Here is a 16,115-nt window from a genome sequence, read left to right on the forward strand (position 1 = left end):
CTTTTGGAAAGATATATGGAGAACACTCAGAGATCTAAAAATAGATCTGCCATTCAATCCTGTAATTCCTCTGCTGGGCATATACCCAGAAGACCAAAAATCACAACATAACAAAGATATTTGTACCAGAATGTTTATTGCAGCCCAATTCATAATAGCTAAGTCATGGAAAAAGCCCAAGTGCCCATCGATCCACGAATGGATTAATAAATTGTGGTATATGTATACCATGGAATACTATGCAGCCTTAAAGAAAGATGGAGACTTTACCTCTTTCATGTTTACATGGATGGAGCTGGAACATATTCTTCTTAGTAAAGTATCCCAAGAATGGAAGAAAAAATACCCAATGTACACAGCCCTACTATGAAACTAATTTGGGACTCTCACATGAAAGCTATAACCCAGCTACAAGTTAACAATAGGGGGAAGTGGGAAAGGGGGTGGGTGGGTAGAGGGAGGGGAATCGGTGGGATCACACCTGTGGTGCATATTACAGGGGTATTTGCGAAACTTGGTAGATGTAGAATGTAAATGTTTTGGCACAGTAACTGAGATAACGCCGGAAAGGCTATGTTAACCACTGTGATAAAAATGTGTCAAATGGTTTATGAAGTGAGTGTATGATGCCCCATGATCATATCATTGTATACAGTTATGATTTAATAAAAAAATTAAAAAAAAAACAAAAAAAAAAACAACTTTCAGCCCAGTATCCTGTATTCAGCTAGACTGAGTTTCATTTATGATGGAGAAGTCAAATACTTTAATGACAAAGCAAACCCACATTCACACGTTGAAGAAATTTGCCATAACTAAAACAGCTCTTCAAGATATTCTCAGACCCCTCCTCCATAATGACCATCACAATGCTCTACCACCAAAGTAAACTAACTCAGAAATTATTGGTCAAAACCCAGCTTCCACAGTGGCAAAAGGATTAAAAACATCCACTGGTCTTTTGAAAAACTTGACACCCAAAATACCACCAGGCTTATCAATACTCTCAATTAACATGAATTAAACTGTCCACTAAAGAGGCATAGGTTGGCTTACTGGATACAAAAACTCAGACCGGATATCTGCTGAATACAAGAATCTCATCTTAAAGGATTAATATAGACTCGGGATGAAAGGATGGACATCTATAATGATGAGATTATCAATTATTAACATTTATGCTCCCAACCAAAATGCTCCTCAATTTATAAACAAGACCCTAACAGACATGAACAATTGGATATCTTCAAGCACCATAAGTGTCGGAGATTTTAACACCCCTTTGGCAGTGTTGGATAGATCCTCAAAGAAGAAACTAAGCAAAGAAATTTTGGACTTAAACTTCACCATACAACAATTGAATTTAATAGACATCTACAGAACATTTCATCCCAACAAAATTGAATACACATTCTTCTCATCAACCCATGAAACATCCTCCAAAATTGACCACATCTTAGGTCACAAGGCTAACCTCAGCAAATTTAAAATAATAGAAATTATTCTGTGTATTTTTTCAGATCATCCCGGAATAAAAGTTGAACTCACCAATAACATGAATTTGCATACTTATTCAAAGACATGGAAACTAGCCTTCCTTTCTCACTCCCCAGCCATCTTGGCAGCTGGTCTGGGTTGAGGGCTGTCCCACATCTAGGGCAGAAAGATGGTGGCCACAGAGAACATGAAAAAGTCGCTGGAGCCAATCAACTTGAGGCTCCAGCTCATTATGAAAAGTGGAATGTATGTGCTGGGGTACAAGCAGACTTTGAAGATGATCAGACAAGGCAAAGTGAAATTGGTCATCCTCGCCAACAACTGCCCAGCTTTGAGGAAATCTGAAATAGAGTATCATGTCACATCAGCCAAAATTGGTGTTCATCACTACAGTGGCAATAATATTGAATTGGGCACAGCATGTGGAAAATACTACAGAGTATGCACACTGGCCATCACTGATCCAGGTGACTCTGATATCATTAGAAGCATGACAGAATAGACTGATGAAAAGTAAATCATGTACATGTTTTCTTTAATAAAACTTGCTAGAGATTGTTTAAAAAAAAAAAAAGACATGGAAACTAACCTTATGATGAAAGATAGCTGGGTCAAAGATGAGATTAGGAAGGAAATTACCAAGTTTTTGGAACAGAATGATAATGAAGACACAAATTACAAGAACCTCTGGGATACTGCAAAGGGAGTCCTAAGAGGAAAATTTATAGCACTGCAAGCCTTCCTTAAGAGAACAGAAAGAGAGGAAGTCAACAACTTAATGGGACATCTCAAGCCACTGGAAAAGGAAGAACACTCCAACCCCAAATCCAGCAGAAGAAAAGAAATAACCAATTTAGAGCTGAATTAAATGAAATCAAAAACAAAAGAATTATCCAAAAGATCAATGAATCCAAAAGCGGGTTTTTTGAAAAGTTTAACAAGATTGTTAAACCCTTGGCTAGCTTAACCAGAAATAGAAAATCAAAATCCTTAATTTCTGCCTGTAGTCCCAGCTACTCGGGAGGCTGAAGCAAGAGAATCGCCTGAGCCCAAAAGCTGGAGGTTGCTGTTTGCTGTGTGACATCACTGTACTCTACCATGAGTGATAAAGTGAGACTCTGTCTCAAAAAAAAAAAAAAAAAAAAAAGAAAATCCCTAATTTCATCAATCCGAAATGAAAAGGCAAAATAACAACAGACACCTCAGAAATTCAAAAAAACTTAAAGAATACTAAAAAAACTCTATTCTCAGAGATATGAAAATCTGAAAGAAATTGACCAATACTTAGAACATGCCCCTTCCTGGACTTACCCAGAAAGAATTAGAAATGTTGAACAGACCTATATCAAGTACTGAAATAGCATCAACTATATGAAAAAATGAAGAGTCTGGGACCAGAAAGCTTCACGTCAGAATTCTATCAAACCTTTAAAGAGGAACTAGTACCTAAATTACATAACTTTTCCAAAGCATAGAAAAGGAAGGAATACTTCGCAACATATTCTATGAAGCAAATATAGCCCTGATCCCCAAACCAGGAAAAGACCCAAGAAGAAAAGAAAATTATAGACTAATCTCTTTAATGAATATAGATGCAAAAATATTGAGAGATCCTAGCAAACAGAATTCAACATCACATCAAACAGATTATACACCATGATCAACTTGGTTTTATCCAAGGGTCTCAAGAATATGTAAATCTATAAATATAATACATCACATCAACAGAATAAAAAATAAAGCCCATATGATTCTCTATCAATGCAGAAAAAACTTTTGATAATATCCAGCATCCTTTTATGATCAGAACACTTAAAAATAGGTATAAAAGGGACATTTCTTAAACTGATAGAGGCCATCTACAGCAAGCCCACAGCCAATATAATATTGAATGGAGTTAAATTGAAATCATTTCCACTCAGATCATGAACCAGGAAAGGTTGTTCATTGTCTCACTGCTTTTTAACATTCTAATGGAAGTCTTAGCCATCACAAACAGGCTAGAAAAGGCAATCAAGGGTATCAATTAGGAACAGAAGAGATCAAACTTTCACTCTTTGCAGATGATATAATTTTATACCTGGAAAACCCTGGGGATTCAACTACAAAAACTCTTAGAAGTGATCAAAGAATACAGCAGGATCTCAGGTTACAAAATCAACACTCACAAATATGTAGCCTTCATAAATACCAACCATAGTCAAGCTGAAAAAACAGTCAAGAATTCTATTTCTTTTACAGTAGTGCCAAAGAAGATGAAATATTTGGGAGCTACCTAACAATGGATGTGAAAGATCTCTATAAAGAGAACTTTGAAACTCTTAGAAAAGAAATAGCTGAAGATGTTAACAAATGGAAAAACCATGCTCAAGAATCTGGGAAGAATCAACATTGTTAAAATGTCCATACTACCTAAGCAATATACAATTTTAATGCAATCCCTATTAAAGCACCACTGTCATTCTTTAAAGATCTCAAAAAAATAATACTTCATTTTATATGGAATCAGAAAACCTCTATTAGCCAAGACGTTACCCAGAAATAAAAACAAAGCAGGAGGAATCACCCTACCAGACCGCAGACTATACTATAAATTGATAGTGATCAAAATAGCATTGTACTGGCACAAAAACAGAGGTAGATGTATGGAACACAATAGAGGTAGATGTATGGAACAGAATAGAGATGAACCCAGCTACTTATCATCATTTGATCCTCGATAAGCCAATCAAGAACATTCAGTGGGGAAGAGATTCCCTATTTAACAAATAGTGCTGGGTGAACTGGCTGGCGACCTGTAGAAGACTGAAATTGGACCCACACCTTTCACCATTACTTAAGATAGAGTCTCACTGGATAAAATATTTAAACTTAAGACACAAAACTATAAAAATACTAGAAGAAAGTACCAGGAAAACACTTGAAGGTATAGGCCTGGAAGAATATTTTCTGAGGCAGACCCCCTGGGCAATTGAAGCAACACCAAAAATGCATTACTGGGATATGATCAAACTAAAAAGCTTCTGCACAGCCAAAAACACAGTAAGTAAAGCAAGCAGGCAGCCCTCAGAATGGGAGAAGATATTTTCAGGTTATGTCTCTGACAAAGGTTTAATAACCAGAATCCACAGAGAACTCAAATGTATTAGAAACAAAAGAACAAGTGATCCCATCTCAGGCTGGGCAAGGGACTTGAATAGAAACTTCTCTGAAGAAGACAGGGAGACACATGAAAAAATGCTCATCATCCTTAATCATCAGAGAAATGTAAATAAAGACCACTTTGAGATATCATCTAACTCGAGTAAGATTAGCCCACATCACAAAAGTCCAAAACCAGAGATACTGGTGTGGATGTGGAGAAAAGGAATACTTCTGCACTGCCGGTGGGACTGCAAACTAATATGTTCCTTTTGGAAAGATGTTTGGAGATCTCTTAGAGATCTAAAAATAGGCCTGCCTTTCAATCCTGCAATTCCTCTTCTAGGTATAAATCCAGAAACCCCAAAATCACCTTATAACAAAGATATTTGTACCAGAATGTTTACTGCAGTCTAATTCATAATTGCTAAGTCATGGAAGAAGCCCAAGTGCCCATTGACCCCTGAATGGATTAATAAATTGTATATGTACAGCATGGAATATTATGCAGCCTTTAAAAAGATGGAGACTTTACCTCTTTTATGTTTACATGGATGGAACTGGAACATATTCTTCTTAGCAAAGTATCTCAAGAATGGAAGAAAAAGTATCCAATGTACTCATCCCTAATATGAAACCAATTTATAAGCACCCATGCTTCTATATGAATGCTATAATCCAACTACAGCCCAAGATGAAGGGAAAGAGGAGGGGGAGAGAAGAGATGGAGGGAGAATGGGCGGAGGGAGGGCAATTGGTGGGACCACACCTATGGTGCATTTTACAAGGTTACTTGTTAAATCTACTAAGTGTAGAATATAAAAGTCTTAACACAATAACTAAGAAAATGCAGTGAAGACGATGTTAACCAGTTTGATAAAAGTATTTAAAATTGTATATAAAACCAGCACATTGTACCCCATAATTGCATTAATGTACACAGCTATGATTTAATAAAAAATTTAAAAAATGAATAAAAACGTTTAGATGTTAATCTGAATATAGAATAATATTGCTATTTATGGATATGAATTAAATCTCAATTTACTACCTTCTGTGATTAATGAAGATATAAATTATACCTCCATCCCTTTTTATTCTCCATCTCTCCAAATATGCATATCACTGTCAATCCTTGTAATGTTAGATCAATTGTGATAAGATTTCCTGTGTGTTACTTTGAGTTTTGAGTTTTCCTCAAGTTAATCATTACCTTATATGTTTCTGCTTGCCGTATTTTCCTTCTATTTCTTTAGTGGATTTCAGATTGTTTCATTATTTTATCTCCCTTATAGTTTTTCAGCTACATCCTAGGGTCTGTGCCACACTGTCACTTCACTTCTTTTCTCCACCTTCTAGGTTGGCTCCATTATTTCCTGGGTCCCATTTCTTAGCTTATGCTTCTTTTGCCTTTCAAAGTATGAAAGTGGTACAAATGTTTTTGTTACATGGATAGCTTTTTTAATTCTTGAGTCAGGGCTACAAATGTGCCCATCACCTGAATAGTGTTCTTTGTACCTGAGAGATAGGTCTTTACCTTTCTTCCCCCTCCCTTCCTGATTTCTAATGACTTTCTGGGTCCATGGGTAACCGTTGATTAGTTCCAAATTATTAGAGAGTACATGTGATGTTTTTTTGTTCCATTCCTGAAATATCTCACTCAGGATATTTGTCTCTAATCCATTTAAATTGTTGCAAAAGACATTAATTTATCTGTTTGTATGGCTGAGAGTTACTCCATGGTGTGTGTGTGTGTGTGTCACTATATATATCATTATATATATATATCATATTTAATTAATCAACTCATGAATTGATGGGTATTTAGGTTGATTCCACATCTGTGTTTATGAATTGTGCTATGATAAACATGTGGAGTGCAGATGTCTTTTGACAAAATGCCTTCTTTTCCTTTGCTGAGTTGAATGGTAAGCTTGTATTTCTTCCATTGAGGAATCTTCATACTGTTTTCCATAGAGGTTGTACTAATTTTCAGCCCCACAGTGTATAGTGTTCCTTTCTCAATGCATCCACCACAGCATCTACTGATTGTGTAGCCTTTAATAAAAGCCATTCTATTCTCATTGCAGTTTCAATTTGCAGTTCCCTAATGATTAGTGACATGGAACATTTTTTTTCATATGCTTGTTGGCCCCTTGTCTATCTTCTTTTGAAAGCCTTCTGTTCATATCTTTATTCACTTTTTAATAGGGTTGTTTATTTTTTCCTACTAATTTGCTTGAGTTCTTTGTAGATTCTGAATATTAGACTTTGTCAGATGTATAGTTGATGAATATTTTCTCCCATTATGTAGGTCACCTATTTGTTCTGTTGATTATTTCCTTTGATTGGTAGAAGCTATTTAGTTTAATAAAATCTTATTTATCTGTTTTTATTGTTGCTGTAGTTGTCTTTGGAGATCTTAGTCACAAATTCTTTGCTTAGGTCAATGTCTTAACAGTTTTTCCTGCATTTTCTTTTTCTTTTCTTATATATTTTTTGAGACAGAGTTTTATTTTATCACCCTCAGTAGAAATGCCCTGGCATCATAGCTCACAGCTATATATCAAATCTTGGGCTCACAAGATCCTTTTGCCTCAGCCTCCCACGTAGCTGGGACTACAGGCACCCACTATTACACCCAGTGGTTTTTAGAGATGAGAGTCTCACCGTTGCTCAGGCTGGTCTCTAACTATGAGCTCAAGCAATCCGGCTACCTTGGCCTCCAAAAGTGCTAGGATTATAGACATGAGCTACCTCGCCCAGCCTGTATTTTCTTCTCAAATTGTTTTGGTTTCATGCCTATGGTGAAATCATTTGTGCATCTTGAATTAATTTTTGTAATCAGTGAGAGATAAGGATCTAGTTTCATTCTTCTGCTTAATGGTTGTTTTGTTATGTTCCATTTTCTAGTTTCTTAATAGAAAGGAAAATAAGAGATAAACTTTATGAAATAGCCTTTAATGGGGTTGGTGTGACATTCCCTTTAGGTTGTGGCTGGCACCAACCTGCTGCTTTACCTTGAAGCCTTCTGTGTTCTACTGGGAAATTGGGTGTTACTTGCACTCGCCTTCTCTCTGGAAGCTTTTCTTCTTCCTGCCAGTCTAGTATACTGTAGTGACAGGCCTTGATGTGGACCTGTTTCATTATTGGATTAGAGTATTTGGAAGGACTCAAATTCTTCATTCTGGAAAATTTTATTTGATAAGCTCTCTTACCCATTTTCATTGTTATTATTTCGCAGTTTCTGTTTGTCAAATATTGAGCCTCTTCTACCGATAACTTCTAAGTTTATTGTTACAGTTTTACTTTGGGGAAAATATTTGCTTGATTCTTTTTTCTAAGAATTTCATTCACTACTTAGTCTAGTTATCAATTCTTCTTCAGTCTCTCACTGGTTCTTTTCCACATCATTTTATTTTATTCCATAGAGACAATATCTTATCACATCTCCAGGATTTGAATTGTTGTTTGAATTATTTGTTGCAAATTTTCTTCTATTCCCTTCATTGTGGTTCCTCAGCCCATGCATTTTGATCTCCCTTTTTCATGGTGAGCTGTAGAGTGTCATAGAAATGAAAAGCATGGATTTGGCTTGGCACCTGTGGCTCAGCGGCTAAGGTGCCAGCTATATACACAAGAGCTGGTGGGTTTGAATCCAGCCTGGGCCTGCTAAACAACAATGACAACTACAACCAAAAAATAGCTGGGTGTTGTGATGGGCACCTGTAGTCCCAGCTACTTGGGAGACTGAGGCTAGAGAATCGCTTAAGCCCAGGAGTTGGAGGTTGCTGTGAGCTGTGATGCCACGACACTCTATCCAGGGCAATAGTTTGAGGTTCTATCTAAAAAAAAAAAAAAGCATGGATTTTTGGCTTGACTCTGCTACTTACCTGCTATTTGACACTAAGGTTAAATTATCTGTGCTTTGTCATCTCTGTGGATAAGTACAGACACAGCATAGTATGTACCTGATTGAGTTCCTCTGATCATTGAGTTAATTAATACATGGAAAATGTTTAGGACATTGCCTGTCATAAAGAAATATCTTAATATAATCTGATAAGGGCTTTCTTTAATGTCTGTTGAGCTTTGGCTGTCCTTGTTTGAGAGGAACTAAGATGCTGGCTGGAGACTGTGTGTAGGTGGTGTGTCATATACAGGCCCTATGAAGTGCAAGGACTTCACTTTGCGTTGATAGGTATTAAGTGAGCTAATCTGGCATTCCTCTCTCCAATCCTGGTTAGAATCCATACTATACTTTTAAGGAAGGTAGAAATAACTGAGAAGTATGTAGTATTCTTAAGCAGAAAGAAATAATTTATTTTCACATTTTCTTCTTTCTAGTAGCATCACTGGTAAATGAAAAAGGTCTAGTGTCATATGATAATGAGTTTTGAGAACTAAAAATGAATTAATCTGAGAAAACTCATTTCAACTAACAAAATTTTGGTCACACAGGTCATATTTCAGAAAAATGTTTCAGAAAATATTTGAGAAAGGTATTTCAGAAAAAATTTTACTATGACCTCTTTTTGACAATCTGTGCAATATTAGCAAATGGGGAGAATGTATAGTAATTAAAATAAGGAGCAGAGAGTATGGCCTCCCTCAAGCCTGCAGCCCTTTGCTCAGGGCAGTGCAGCTCCTTTGGGTGGAGAGATCAGATTCCTTCTGACACAGACCCACTTTGCCATGTGCTCAACCAGAGGGGGCTGTGGCCCAGGCGGCAGTGTAGATGTGGGCACTGGCTGTATGGGCTGAGCAAAGTCTGAGGGCTGTGATTCCCAGGCTGGTGCTACCTCAGCAGAGAGAGGGTCAGGAGCAGAGGATGGTAGCAGGATGGGGAAACCAATTCCCTGGGCTCTTCCCTTAAAGTTATCACAAGTGGATGATGGCGGACGGGACGAACATGTAGCCCACCTCTCCCAAGTCATCAGGTGAGAGGAAGGGGGGTCTGGACCTTTTCCCTGCATGGATTATTGGTGTGGACAGACAGCTGGAGATGCACAGTGAATTGGCGGATTGCTGTATATGAGGTGTAATTTAAAACCACGGACTCTGTTGTAGATATTTTCCCTGTCTGGCCATGCTGGCCAACAGGCCCCTCCCTCATGGAGGACAGCAGCTTGCAATTCCTAGCAAAACCCAATTGACAAAAATTTATTCCTGAGCCGAGTTTGGTGACCAGAAAGGGGTGCCACTCAGGGCCACAAGGGGCTAAGCATCCCAATGGAAAATTGAAGGGAAGGGATCTCACCTGGGAAACAGACATTTTGAATTGTCCAAAATGGCAATTCACCTTCTCCCAGAACAATAGGAGTGATTAAATAGACCGGACCATTCCTGGTGGGGTATATTGGTGTGGGCTGGCAGTTCAGGCTGTGCGGAGAACTGGCGGGTGGCTGGACTCAAAAGTCCAGATTCAAAAGTGAGACTCTGAGCCACAAAATCTGAGGAAAAGGTCTCTGTGGGCTGCAGCTGCGGGAGCCGGTGACAGCTAGAGCTGGCGTAGCCAGCCCCTCCCCCACAGCCGATTGCAGTTGCCAGTTTGTGGGAGAATGTGGGAGCAGAGTAGAAAGATTTGTGAAGCATAGACTTTTGCACCGATTTGGGAGGTTGGATAGGAGTGCTTTCTGGATCAGAGCAGCCGAGGTTGGACAACAATTAGGTAATAGACTTTTACAGAAACTCCAAAATGGCTATGGACCAGGTAGGGGTGTCACTGTGGTAACAGTGTAAACTGTGAATCAGGTATAAGCCTGGGAACCACTCACAGTGCCACCTGGTGTCCAGAAAGTATATTGCATTATAAATATATTCCTACGAAAGTTGATCCCTACCTCCTACATATAGATGTATATTTCTACATATATACAAGAATAATATTTTTCTGGTTGGTGCCTTTTTTCTCTCTTTTTTCCTCATCATTTTCTTGGAGGAGCTATTAATTTTTTAATTTTTATTTTTTCTATTTTTAATTTTTTATTTCATCTTTTTTAACTTTTTTATGAACACCATTTTTTTTCCCTTCTCTCTTCCTCTTCTTCCCTTCTTATGGTTTCTGAGAGTGCTTACATCAGATGTTTAGAGGTTTTTTGTTTGTTTTGTTTGTTTGTTTTTTACTTTTTTCAATGATTTTACTATTTATCATTATTTTTTTGATTTTTGTTTTTTTATTAAATCATAGCTGTGTACATTAATGTGAGATTATCATTATTTTTATTGTAGTTTTTTTTGTAGTTGTCTGTGTCTATGTGTTTCTGATTGTTTGTGCATCTATTGGCTTGTGTGTCTGTTAGCCTTTTTATCTGTTTATTTGCTCATTTGGTCTCAATGTGTTTGGTGTTTTGCTAAATCCTTGGATTGGGTATTTTCCCTAACTCCAATTTTCACATTCAACAAGAACAAGGGGGAACAGGGGATGACAGCTGATTGGAGCCAGCTCTCAATAGAAGCTTCGGTCTGGAGGGAGAGATAATGACCAGAAAGAACCCAACAAAGCCAAAGGAGGGGAGCCGAGCTAAGAGATGAGATAGATAATTGCTTGTCTTCCCTGCTGAGGCAAGCTTCAACTTCAAAGAAACGATTTTCAGGTACAGATCCCATTGCAAAGAGGTTGTGTGGCCATCACGTTCCCTAAAAGAGTTGCTTGCTTACTGTGGGATCTCTACTGTGAGTGATAAACTGAGGCTCTGCTTCCTCACCCCACCGAAGGGAATTGCTGGAAGTTGGGACTTCTTCTCAAGAGAGCCCCTGTGATGAGTCTAGGAATTCCCTTGTCTGGCAGAAAATCTGAACAAATATTTTCCTTGCCACCTTACACTTCTACCCACCACCACCACCACCACATCCCAGCCTGGCAGACTAGAAGTTCAACTCCTCCAGAATCCAGAATGTCTGCATTTCTTGGCTAGGATCGGGCAATGCATAGTTGGTGGCAGTACAGCTATGCTGTACCTGTGAATCTAGTAACTGCACAGAAAGACACGGAGGGAAAGGTGACTGACCTGGCCCCCAAAAAGAGTATCTCAGCAGCAGACGGAGGCTTGGGTTCCTGCACTGCAGGTGGAGGCTCAGAAACTGCTGAGGTGCATGAACCCAGAAGGAGGCACCTCCCACCCAACTACAGCATTAGTAGAGTGATCCTGCTGGGGTCTAACTCTGGAGAGTCATCTCCCCAAATCCGTGGCCTGCAAGAGGGAACCAGACCCCACCCTATAGGGAATTCCAAAGCTCCAGAACAGCAGCAACAAAGGTGCAGTGGCTGAGGGAGAAATTCTTTTGCTGTCTGGATATCCTAAGGTTTGGACTTAGCTCAGGTGAAAATTTCTTCAACTGCCATTGAGCTCCTGAGGCAGGCAAACCTCTGCTTCCCCTGCTGGATGGTGGTAGACTGTGGAAACTATGAGGAGGAGGCAATGACCTCACTTTGACTCTGGCAGGCACATAGCCCTGGCACATTTGCTTGTTGGACAGAACAGGGCCACAGAGACAGGGTTAACAGAGACTGCCAGTGGGAATACTAGAGGCTTGGGCAACCAAAGTCTGGTGGTGAAGGATGACCAAGGTGGGGTAAGAGGCATCAACCCCCTAGCTCTAAACCTCCAACTGGATGGGCCTCTCTGACCCATCAGAGCACCAGAGGCGCTCAAATCACATTTGAGCTGCCAATAGACCCCTAACAACTAGTTGCTGGAGTCCTCTTGAACTCTCCAGCTAGAGAGTGGGGGCAGTCTGGGACAATTGGTGCCGCGCCCACGGCATTACCGCCGAAGCGAGGCGGCGCTGACCGCGTTTAGAACGCCGTTAAGGAGGCTTGTGCTCCACGGAGCTTCGCCCCCAGCGACCCCTGCACAAACGACATCAGAAACGGTGCTCTACGTGCCAAGTCACCCGCAGGAGCTTGAACGACCGTGACAATCTTTAAAATTTATCACTTTGTTTTTCTTTAGCATAGGTCTGTGTGTTCTGATACTAATCACAATGTGCTTTCTCAGGGCTGGACCCATTGCACTGCAGGATGAGATAAGGCACGAGCTTGCTAGACTCAATACCGCCTATAAGTCAGGCACTAAGACGTTTAAGTAATAAATACCTTCACAGTAAATACCAATGATTTCAGACAATGTATAGATGTTTTATTAAAAGAAGAATCATTTATAACTAGAATAGACAATGATCCTATACAAATCAAAATAGTACAATCACGCAAAGGCAGGGAAGGCAGGATAAACAGAGAAGTAAGAAATTATGCCAGCCTTCCCTTTGTCTTGAGCAGTTAGCAAGAAAATGCAAACCTTGTTATCTCTGGAAAGAGGAAGAAGCAAACAACTTCACAACCATGCTGAGACCAGCTCTTTTATAGTGAGTTAAACTTTGTACTGTTTAGTCTGGACATGCTTTTGACTGTTATCAACAAAAGGCAGAGCAATTGAATTGTTGTTGAAAATGTCTCGAACAATCAGAGCTTACCTAAACATGAGAAACTGCAAACATAAAGGAAAAATCTGTACATCTAAGTAAATGATTGTAACTCTCCCACTAACTCAAAATAACTCTTGTGTATGACGCCCCCTGCCTGTAAGAAAAAGTGTATAAGTACTTGCATGCTTTCACAGTAAAGTTACAGCTGCATACTCCGACCCGTGGTGTGTCAGACTGTCATTCCTGCGCCGACCTCTCAACCTTCCTCGTTCCTTCTCCCTGCTCTCCCTCGGACTGAAGCCCACCGACTGGGTGGTCTGTGGCAGGTGGCGCCCCGAACAGGTACCTGAAGGACAGGTAATTTTCTCTCTTTCCCTTTTCTCTCTTCCAAGGTTGAAGGCGGCTCTTACCAGGGAGCTGCAGACCCGCCGGTAAAGGCTGACTGGTTAAGTGTAAGTAATCGCAGGACTCATGGGGCACGCATTGACTAAAGGAGAAAAAATGCTGAGTATTATGTTACAGCGTATGTTGGCCAAAAACGGGTTCAATGTGTCCCTCAAGCGGTTAGAGGATCTTATGCATTTTATTAAGCTTGTCAGCCCTTGGTTTGTGGAGGAAGGGTCACTGTCTTTAGATGATTGGAAAAGAGTTGGACGGGAAATGCGCCGTTATGTGCAGGCGAACGGGGAACATACACTCCCAGCTCAGGCTTTTCCCCTATGGTTACAGATTAGAGAGTTATTGACTGACACCACGTCTTTTGAAGCATTCGTACGTGAAACTGCTTCTGACTCTAAAAGTCAGCCTATATATGAGGATGTTGCAGCAGAAGATGCTATAGAAGGGGAGATGGAGCCTCTGTGTGCTACGGCTACGGCCCCCCCGTTACCGGGACCAGAGGGCTCCTTTGATGATGACTGGGATTTGACCGATGAGATGGAAAAACAGGATGAAGAAGAGGATTTCTTTGATCATGATCATAAACCCCCCATAGCGTTTGTGAATACGGCAAAGGCACGTCCAACTAAGCGGGTTCCTCACCCCCCTTTGCCACCCATGGGTTTTCAGGGCGCTATGCGAGAGGCCCACAGACAGGGGGATTGCACTTTTGCATTCCCAGTCAGAGAATCAACAATTGACAATGAGAACCCTGTATGGGAACCTCTGCCTTTTAAAACGCTAAAAGAATTACAGCAGGCTGTCCGTACTTCGGGCGCCTCTGCGCCCTATACTTTGCAGATTGTAGATCTGGTTGCAAGCCTTTGGCTCACCCCTTATGATTGGCATCAAACAGCCAAAGCTACTCTGTCAGCTGGGGACTATATCTTGTGGAGGACAGAATATGAGGATAGATCAAAAGATACAATTACTCAATTTTCTGGTAAGAGAGGACCTAAGCCCACTATGGCTATGTTACTAGGGACCGATGATTTTGCTTCTCCTCAGGCACAAACGGCCATTCCCCGACAGTTCTTAGAAGCAATAACAAAAAATGCTGTTAGCGCCTGGCGCAGAATCCCTCCTCCAGGTGCCAAGGGTGGCACTTTAGCTAACATTAGACAAGGTACTGAAGAACCATACCAGGAATTTATATCAAGACTGGAGGAAGCCATTAATAGGATGCTCCCACCGTCAGAGGGCACATCATTGTTACTTAAACAATTAGCTTGGGAAAATGCCAACACGCTGTGTCAAGATCTTATACGACCTCTGAGAAAGGCAGGTACTCTGCCAGACTACATCAAAGCATGCATGGATGCCTCACCAGCTATAGTCCAAGGTATGGCTTATGCTGCAGCAATGCAAGGTCAGAGATTCAGCGCCTATGTTAAAAACTCCTTTAATAAAGGAGGCAAGGGGCAAAAATCCCCTGCTAACACTTGCTACAATTGTGGCAAGCCAGGACATATGCAGAAGGACTGTAAACGGTCCCATGCCAATAAGCCGAGGGGGGAACCGCCCGGCTTATGCCCTCGTTGTAAAAAGGGGCGACATTGGAAAAATGAATGTAAATCAAAGTTTCATAAGGATGGAACCCCCTTGAATAATGACAAGGGTGACTCAGATCCTGAGGAACAGGAAATGAGAAAATAAAAAAAACTAGACAGGGGGCGTTCTCCCAGCCCTGACCCCAAGGGAGATCGTGCCGCACTGCAGGGCATGCAGCAACCGTCCACTTTAAATCCTCAGGCGCCTGAATTCACTATTCATAATCTCCAAAGAGGCACACCTGGAAGTGCAGGTTTAGATTTAGCAAGTGAAAAGGATGTCTTACTATCCAAATGGGACAGTGTTACTTTAATCCCCACTGCAGTGAAAGGGCAACTTTTGCCTGGAACGGTTGGAATTATAATTGGTAGAAGTTCAAATTATACTAAAAACTTTGAAGTCATCCCAGGAGTAGTTGACTCAGACACCCAAAATACTATCAAAATAATGGTTAGGGCATTAGTAGAGACTACACAAATTCACAAAGGACAAAGAATTGCCCAATTATTGTTATTACCATATGTCCCTTTACCCAATCCTCATTTGAAGACAGCTAGGGAACAAGGTCAGTTCGGCTCCACTGATTATGTGGCTCTGGTACGTGATTTAAATGAAAGACCATTTCAAAAGGTGAAATTGAATGGAAAGACATTTAAAGGTTTAATGGACACAGGAGCAGACAAAACCTGTATTGCAGCTTCTGAATGGCCTCAGTCCTGGCCAGTACGCAGAACCGGTTCTTCTTTAATTGGTCTTGGCTCAGCTTCAGGAGTTATGCAAAGTTCAGCTTACCTCTCATGGGAGTTTGAGGGAAAAACAGGTGTTATTCAACCATATGTATTACCTTCCCTACCTTTTACTCTGTGGGGCAGAGACATCTTAAGCTCTATGAATCTTAAACTAGTTACTGCTGATCATTTAAATGACCAGCATTTTATATAGGGGCCACTGCAGAAAATTATGCAACCAAAATAACTTGGTTAACAAATACACCTGTCTGGGTTAGTCAGTGGCCCCTTACAAAAGAAAAATTACAGGTGTTACAAACTTTAGTTCAAGAC

General features: G+C 40.3%; 1 protein-coding gene across 1 annotated transcript; it reads left to right on the forward strand.

The window, feature by feature from the left end:
* The first annotated feature begins 1,666 nt into the window (after positions 1-1,666).
* On the forward strand, positions 1,667-1,999 carry LOC128574695 (60S ribosomal protein L30-like). Its single transcript, XM_053575545.1, has one exon. It carries the CDS (start codon positions 1,667-1,669, stop codon positions 1,997-1,999), a length of 333 nt encoding a protein of 110 aa, XP_053431520.1.
* Positions 2,000-16,115: the final 14,116 nt, after the last annotated feature.

Source organism: Nycticebus coucang, chromosome 22 (genome assembly GCF_027406575.1).
Source record: "Nycticebus coucang isolate mNycCou1 chromosome 22, mNycCou1.pri, whole genome shotgun sequence".
Lineage (NCBI taxonomy): Eukaryota > Metazoa > Chordata > Mammalia > Primates > Lorisidae > Nycticebus > Nycticebus coucang.

Bases quoted from the DNA above. Each gene is read 5' to 3' on its own strand.
- LOC128574695 (XM_053575545.1), top strand. From the start codon at position 1,667: ATGGTGGCCACAGAGAACATGAAAAAGTCGCTGGAGCCAATCAACTTG.